This window comes from Nicotiana tomentosiformis, chromosome 3 (assembly GCF_000390325.3).
Source record: "Nicotiana tomentosiformis chromosome 3, ASM39032v3, whole genome shotgun sequence".
NCBI classification, from domain to species: domain Eukaryota; kingdom Viridiplantae; phylum Streptophyta; class Magnoliopsida; order Solanales; family Solanaceae; genus Nicotiana; species Nicotiana tomentosiformis.
The window spans coordinates 81,660,868-81,669,665 of NC_090814.1; the positions used below are offsets into that span (position 1 = coordinate 81,660,868).

Genomic DNA, 8,798 nt, shown 5'->3' on the forward strand with positions numbered 1-8,798 from the left:
ACGACGGGCGTTGGGAGGCTGGCCAGGATGCCACGGGGCGCGTCCAAGGGGTCATGGGGCATGGTTGGAAAGCCGCCCATGACAGTTGACGTACACCAGGACTATAAATCCATCCCTAGTTAAGCATATGCAATATATGCAATTTGGGACACAAAATGAAACTTTAAGTCAGGCCATCACAAATTATAACAATAGAACGATATTGCTTATGCAAATTCTATTTACACCACTAAACATGCCCACATAAATAAATCAATACGTACGATTTGAAAATATTGGTTGGCTTTCCGCATTAGTTTTGACGGATTCCATAGGATATAGTAAATTGTATTGAGTTTCATCTTTTACGTCTTTGAATTTATTAGATATATTAAACATGTAGCATGAACTAACAAATTAAATCTACGTCATTCATTATAAAATTGGAATACATGGATTCTAAGAGAGAAAAATGGCCCACTCTCCACACAATAGGTAGAAGTTTATTTTGAGAAAGGGAATCACGTCTTGTGGAAATATGCATGATTATTATTCTAACTACTTATGTCAAAATCAAGTAGATATCTTTGAGCCCACAGTCATTAGCACCATGTGAAAGCTTTGTCTGCATGTTTAAATTGGGTTCACACTGCTATAGTCGATTGCTACTGTCCATTTAATTTGCTTTAGTTGCATTTTGAAAGAGATTCCTCTTTTCATTTCACTTTACCTAAAGATATTTAACTTGACACCAAATTTAGTATGTTAATTTAACTTATATACGTATATTATTGATGATAAAAGAAAATGTTAGAATACAACTGATTGGTAGAAGAGCAAACTTCATATTAAAATTGAAGTAAGAATAACTTAATGGATGTAAATATTCAAAAGTTGTGAAAACTTTATATAGAAATATAATTGTGTTAAACATTTTGAAACATCCCAAAATAGAAAGAGTTTCATACAAATTTAAACAAAAGAAGTGTGAGTTGCTTAAGTATTTAACGATATTTGTTGCATAAAAATAGAATCTAGTCATTTACCACTAGAAAAAGAACATAATAATTTTATGGTCATATTCTCTATTGAAGATATCAAATTCAATCCGACCGTGTAGTTCTGTAGTTGATCATCCCCTGTAAAAAAGGAACTGATTTTAAAATAATTTAAATTCTCTAAAAGTGTATGTAGCAGTAATATGGTATCCCTTATTATAAGGGTGAGCGATAGCCTTTTCCATAAGGTATTTTAAGGAAACTTTACTACTAAGTTCTACTTTCATTTACACTGGACACTCAAGTCAAATGTGAAGGGCCTAGTTTCCTAACAATTTACTATTAAGTCTTATAGTCTGGTCAAGCTTCTACAAAGTCAAAAGTATTTTTTTTTTCTTCAAAGTTTTAATGTTTGACAAGTTTTTAGAAGAAAAAAAAGTGTTTTTAAGTAGAAGCAGAAAAAAATAATTTTTTTTTCAAAATTACTTTTTTGTAAAACACTTTTGAGAAAAATATACTTAGAAGCAATTTTTAAGAACTTTGACCAAATACTAATTGCTGCTCGGAAATAATTTTCATATTAATTAGCCAAACACAAACTGTTTCTCACCAAAAGTACTTTTGAGAAAAGCACTTATCAAAATAAGCTGAATTTTTCAGCTTGGCCAAATATGCTACTAATATGATATTGTTCTTCTGCTCTTAAATTATAATGATTCCACCCTTATTAAGTTTTATTTAATTTTCTACATTTTAACTAATTTAATCAATAAACACACTAAGAATGATAATAATAATAATAATAATAATAATAATAATAATAATAATAATAATAATAATAATAATAATAATATACATAATAGTTTGAAATTGAAAGCAAATAGGTCTTATATCGATTTTATGTTTATAACATGCAAAATGTTAAACTATCATTAGCTAGTTTAATATATAACGAATAATACTGATCAAAATGAACTACGTTTTAGGGGAAACAAGTATAAGTTTTAGAGCTGTAAAACTATTCAAAAGAATACTAGAACAATTACACCAACTTGGAAGGAAAATGCTAAAATCGTATAAACCGTTCTTAAGTAACCTCCTCTAAGAAGAAAAAAAGAAAGATAAGGAAAGGTCTTTCACGTAACTGCGACTCCATTGTACCAAACGATCTATGTAAAGAAAAGAATTGGGATAGGCTAATGAGGGGGCTTGAATCTAATTAATTAATTATCCAACCAAATCCACTCTTCATCCTTCAATTTTTATGATCCATTTTGATTCGACTTCTCTTCACGTTTTCTTTAGGTCCTATTATGGAACATTTCAAACTACTCCTAGCAACTTGTAGTACTTTTATATTTAACTTTTATTGAGACAACCTGGCCCATGTTACGAATATAAACTATAATTATAACTTTGAAACAGAAATTTAATACTAAAAACACGTGAATCACGTAGTTTACTTTTTTCTTTCTCATCCCTCTTTTTGCAATATCAGTTACATTTTTTCTTTTTGGAAATATTAAATTGAGGCAATTTGGCACATTTTATGAATATTATAAGAATTACAACTTAGAAACAGAAAATAATATTTATAACACGTGAACCACTTCGTACACGATCTTCTTTGTTTATTCCCTCCCTTTTTTATATATATCCTTTGAAAAAAAAAATTGAACATATTAAATTGAGACAACTTGCCCAACCATATAAATTTTAATATAATTAGTACAGCTTAGAAATAGAAACTAATACTTAGCACGTTAAAGTGAAATTACGATGATTTAAATGGACTCCAACTGATCTCCCTGCATAACATCTACCTTGCTAACTAATTGTTTAATTCATATAATTAGTGGTGACAAGAAAATTGCGAAATGAGCTGCTACCACAAGTGAGGACTATACAGTTTTTTGGTTGAATGGTCTCATTAGCAAAACTCTGAAACAACCTCTCCGCCCTTCTAAGGGTAGAGGTAAGACTGCGTACATCTTATCCTCCCTCCCCATACCCCACTTGTGAGAAACTATTGGGTTTGTTGTTGTTGTTGGTCTCATTAGCAAAACCTATATAAATTTCCAATTCATATTTCATTAGAGAAGAAACACCATAATGCATATGAATGCAGGATATGTCAACAGATTGTTAAATGTGGAGAATCAATCCAGAAGCTATTTACAAGCAAATACTAAAAGTCTTTAACGGGGCTGATTCTCTCTACATGTATGAAAACTGAATTTGAAGGCAAGGTCCAAATACCACCAACAGGTAATTGAGCAACAAGACTTTATCCTTTCCATGGGATGTTGCATTTGCAAAGTCACTCGTCTTTCACCTCTTCATAGCAGAGGGGGCAGTTCTGTGACACACACACAAAAAAAACAAACACACAGATATTAGTCACTTTTGCTGCAGCACAATTTCCCCCAAAAGATGAAGGAAAAGAAAAGGGACAGTGTTTTTCCAGTAAAAAGTGGAATATTGATCTCAAACGAATAGTAAGTTGAAACTTAGTATCCTTTACCACCATATGTCAATTGTACAAGTGCTGACTTTTGCACTTCTTGTCCAGGGTGATCCGCTTACAACCCCTAAATATTCATCCCCTCACCATTTTTTCTGATACAGAGAGGGATTCTAGAACTTGTGCATTTAATTGATGTAAAAGAAGACGATACTATTCGTTTGTTAAGTTTTATATGTGAGCTTTAGAAGGAAAGTCTAAAAGGCGAGACTAATAACTATAAGTTGAGTAGAGTTTTGATCTCTGTGAAAATCTCCTCACATCTACTGCATCTCGCGAAGCAATTCAAAAGCTTTGCTTGTCTTTGAGTCTATTTGTGTTTTTTTATCATATGATCTTACTCAAGCACTGGAGAACAAACATTTAAACAGGACTGAAGGGGACAGGATCTTAAGTACGAGGATATGGTTTCTCACCTTTCTTTCTTTAAGCCAGCGGTTTATACATTCTGAATGAAACATGTGTGCACAAGGTAAAGTGGTCAACATATCTCCGCTTCTGTATGCAGCATAACATATAACACACCTGCATAAATGAAATTGCAAGGACCAACATAGTTAGATGATCGTAGATCTATTTCTCAAACTTGTTTGATGGTGTTTGTTTATGCATTTCTTTTTTAAATGAAGTTATTTACTGGATCAACCTCTAACAAACTTCTTTCCAGAAAAACTTTTCAAAACAAAACCTATTCCAAAGGTTGTCAAATGGGTTGCTTGAGAACACTAATACACCACAGTTTTAGCTGTGCCTGTCAGCCATGTGTGAACAGTGAATGGTGGAAATGCACTTTCTCTATAAATGCTAACGCAAAATAGATAGGCAGGATAGAAGAAATAAAATCACAAGGGTATTTATCCTACTCTCCCATTTTCTTTTTCTTCGAGAAGAATCCGGTCTTGTATTTGAAAGTTGGCAATCGACTTATGAGATCTTGTGAAAGCCCTCTGCTCTGCTGGCCAACAGCTTCTCCTAAGGACCGTAATTCCTACCAAAATGAAAGAAACAATTGGAACGGCATAAATGAAAGTTCACATGACGGCAAAAGAAAAAACAGCAACAGTAATATAAACTATTTCAAGCTTAATCAAAACGAAAAAAGAAAAAGTGATTGCAGTTTAACCTCATAGGTCATGCTATCTGGATCAATATCATCTTGTCTTGTGCTCGTATTCCCAGACTGCACTCAGTAATAGAGATCTGTATTAACCCTTGCATAGAACCTTATTAAGCTAAAAACAGCAGTAGAGAACTAAATAGTTGCATCATACCCTAACCGGAGGTGATTCTCTAGGAGGGGATCCCCTGTTGCCTGCAGATAATGTGGAGGTCACTTGGTTATGAGTAAGGTGAACGCTAAATCCTATAATACATGAATAGAAACTATAATTCAAACACCCACAAAGTAGATCCTATTTTAATTAATTTACTTCATACTCTTCTATTCACCCACAAAGTTATTCAGATGTACAATATAGCCTGTCCGCTAGAATATACTGAACATGCACGCACCTACAAGACGCTCTAAATTTTGAGTCACTTTTAGAAATGGCTTTAGAAGAATGAAGAACAAATCAACAACAATTCCCTATCTAGGGTGATATAAAATATTTTCCACGAAACATCTTCCTTGGGAAGAAATCATTTTAAGGAAAACACTTTTTACAAAATAGTGAACACAACTTGCATGCATTGTGGTAATAAATCATTCTCTACTCACTCTCCTACTCCATATCACTTGCTCCTATAAATATGTAAAGATTATTTCCACTTTTTGCTACTCATAACAATCACAAAACATCAAATCATCAAGCCCCAGTCTACTATCGACCAATTTTTTTTAATCAAAAAGCCTTGCACTATCGACCAATTAAATGTTCAACTAATCACCAAAAAGATACTAGGAAATGATTTCTATGATAAAACATTTTTTGGGAGTACATTTTACATCATACCACTCAGGACGTAATTCCAAATTTCTTAATCGATTGAATTTTGTATAAACAGTTCATAACACTTGCATACTGGGGAATCCAGGAAAAACGACACTCTTTCAGCAATTACCAATACATTAGCGTTCTTCACTGTCCCAATGATTATGTTCATTCAGTGAGTTCCTTATCCTTAGTATTTAAGTTTTTAGATTACAAAGTACTAGTGTTTCATTCATTCTAAAGTTCAGTGTAGAAAAGCCTTAAATTTGGCAAAGTTTTAACATCTTGGTATGTATATATCATTGGTCGCAGTTGTACTTATAGATCGGTCATAATAAGATGATTAACATCTTCTTTAATCTCAGAGAACAATATCAAATCCCTATTAACAGAGGAAAGAAGACAAATTAGGATTATGAGGCAATTAGAGATATTTGTTCGTCTAAATAAGAAAACCCGGGCAATAATGTACCCTAATAAAAAGCAGAGATAAGAGCTGTATGACCAAGAATTTACTGGCTAAATAATGTTCTTACAAAATTACCAGCCACAGTAGAATTAAGCTCATCTCTGCAGAAATCCTCAAAATCATCCCCTAACTGCAACGATCTAGCTAAAGCTTCATCCAGAGCCAATTGTGATTCAAAGCTTCGAGAAGAATCACCCTTTTGTGCTGATACCTGCTGCCCTCTACTGGTTTGACCATATTCAGAGCTCATATTCCTGTTTTTCCCATTTGCTTGAAATGACAAGTAAACAGTTTCCTGCAAGATAAGAAACCAATTGTCAACAGAAATTCTTTTAACAAAAGTGTGTGTGCAGTGTTGAACCCTGTGCAGAACATTCATTTCATTCCATAATACCTGTTGCAAAAGAACTTCTTCATAACTCAAATCACCATCCTCAGGAAAAAGATCTTTTATATTCTCAGCGATCTCGGATGGGATTCCACCACTTGAATAATGGGTATGCAACAAGCTATTACTCATTGTAAACGTTTCAGGTATGACTATGCACTATCCTTCTTCAGACTGCAGGACCCTTTCACCGTCTATAGAATTTGAAGTTGATCAGAACTAAGGTATAGTTGAATAAAGAACTTGAAAGAGGCTTATAAAGAATTTCATATTTCATAGTATGTAAAAGGTGGTTACCACAAATAGGTGATTTTTTCAGATTCACTTTATATGAATGTATCTAACCTCTTTTGTGAATTGTGAAATGGGCTACATTAGAGGACAAATGACAGGACAAAGAAATATATGTGCCCCTAAAAGGATTATGATGAACCATTCATGACTATAAACCAAAGAGTTCTGAAGAACAAGATTGTCTCTTAATAGCTTTTGATCATCTCTGCCCTCTTCAAAATATTGTACATAATGCCACAGGTGCAAAGTTTTTGAAAATTAGACTACTATCAGACACCGCAGACGACCAAAAATACTCTGCAAATATATTAAGCTAATTCGACAATTCCACAAAATGCCAATAATGACTGATTTTGACACCTTAAATATTTACTCCTATGAGAATTAATAATAAGCACTTGACCAGCACCAGACAAGGAAAAGTACCAATTCAGGTATAGGCAATATACAATGTCATTGCAAATACAAGGAAAAATGCCAAACGCTTATCTATGCAGTAATAGAAAAGGGCTCTCTAAGTTGACTTGACTTTCCCACACTATATGCATTCTGAAAAAGAAATCATGCCTGAAAATTAAGATGACCTTAATTACCCCCATAAATTCACAAATCAAGAAAATTCAAGATGGTAAAGAAAGGCAAAAGCAGGAAATCATGATTTAATTGCATTTTACACCTTACATTAATTGTCCTTCCCCAGTATAATTACCGGGTCACCAGGCTCGACCCGGGCAAATCCTATGCTCATACTCAATTATGACAAAAATTGGAAACATATGAATGAGAAGAACTGGCAAGATTCAAAGATTGTAACTTTATATCAAAATCAACATACCCATTTAGAATCTTGCAATGCAAATTCAAGAAAAGATGCGTTCTTGAATTTGACTCGCTATTATTCATGAAAATGTCGCAACTTTAAAAAGACAGGAAGAGAAAAAAATTTACCTTTTTCAGAGAAGCAAACGAGATGGGGGTCTTGACTCTAAGGCTAAGCAGGTCATCTTACTAACTGAGAGTGTAGAATAGTGAAGAAAAGGTCGAATGATAGCAACTGATGAATATTAAATCCAAGGAAGCTGGTGGGAACGCAAGACATAGAAGGGGTCCACTTTGCTTTTTTGAAAAGTGCTACTACTGGTTTATAATGGTGCCACTGATGGTAAGTTTCACAAGCAGCCACAACAGTGAATATAGCCTATTTACATTTTGCATCTCTTTCTTACACAACCTTTTTGCCCTTTTGTTAGATTATTTGAGGATAAAGTTTCAGTGTTTACTAGCGGTGAGCTAAAAACTGCAATGTGTAGTTTCCCATATTTACTGCTTGTTTGTTTGCAAAAGACAGTAAAAGTGACGACTAATAGTGTAGACATAACAGAGATGAAAGGAATGTGGACACTGGACACGTTGAGGGAAATGCAGGCCACGGGTTCCACTTCCACAGTGATGTGAATTTTTCTAGAGAAAAAGATATCGGCCATTTTTATGTGTCGTAATTTAATAGCTATAAAAATTAGAAGTGTGTATAACAGGTAAAAAAATACTCTTGTATTCTTATAATCTTAAATGTATTATGTCGTTTTCTTATAAGGAAGTTTCATTTAATTTAAGATGGGAAATTGCACCTAACCATCTTTTGATTGTTGAAAGATGTACATTACATTAAATGATTGAAAGATATAAGCAGGCTTCGATGTTCTATAATTTATAAAAACAACAAAATGTTAGGTATTTTTTTTATGGGATAAATCGTCACCTCAAGACGTCAAACCAGCAAAAAAGTTGTTCACCGCTATCAACTGAGCTCATGTGCCCATAAAACTCTACTGGGTTGTCTGCACCGGATTGATTCGATTTTTATCAAAATCAAATCAAACCAATTATATCGATTTGAATTGGTTCGATTTTGTCGAGTTTTTGAATTTTTTGTTACTTAAATATTATTTCAATCTTACTTTGTTAAATATTTGATAAGTAAATATATATTTAGTAAAAATATAAAAAATTGACAAACATATTATCGATTAAAATATTCTTACGGAGAATTCTATTAGTAACACATAATAGTTATTTTTTAATCGCCTGACAATAATTTTTCGTTGATGTACACTTTCAGGTTAATCGAATTTAGTAATTAAACATAAAAATCAATATGATACCTAAATAATAATAATCACTTCACATGCGAAAAAGATATAAGAATTTAATA

General features: G+C 33.0%; 1 protein-coding gene across 3 annotated transcripts; it reads right to left on the reverse strand.

Annotated features, from left to right (window-relative positions):
• Positions 1-3,048: 3,048 nt before the first annotated feature.
• On the reverse strand, positions 3,049-7,676 carry LOC104105800 (E3 ubiquitin-protein ligase BIG BROTHER-like). 3 transcript variants are annotated; one of them, XM_009614190.4, is made up of 8 exons: positions 7,535-7,676; positions 6,299-6,486; positions 5,980-6,199; positions 4,773-4,813; positions 4,625-4,681; positions 4,365-4,489; positions 3,918-4,026; positions 3,049-3,336 (listed from the first exon to the last, which is right to left on the reverse strand). In XM_009614190.4, exons 2-8 carry the CDS (start codon positions 6,422-6,424, stop codon positions 3,298-3,300), a joined length of 717 nt encoding a protein of 238 aa, XP_009612485.1. In that variant the 5' UTR covers positions 6,425-6,486; positions 7,535-7,676; the 3' UTR covers positions 3,049-3,297. The 3 variants fall into 3 exon arrangements, with proteins under 3 accessions (XP_009612485.1, XP_009612486.1, XP_009612487.1); XM_009614191.4 differs by having other exon boundaries at positions 7,422-7,613; XM_009614192.4 differs by lacking the exon at positions 7,535-7,676 and adding an exon at positions 7,268-7,472.
• Between the last annotated feature and the right edge of the window lie 1,122 nt (positions 7,677-8,798).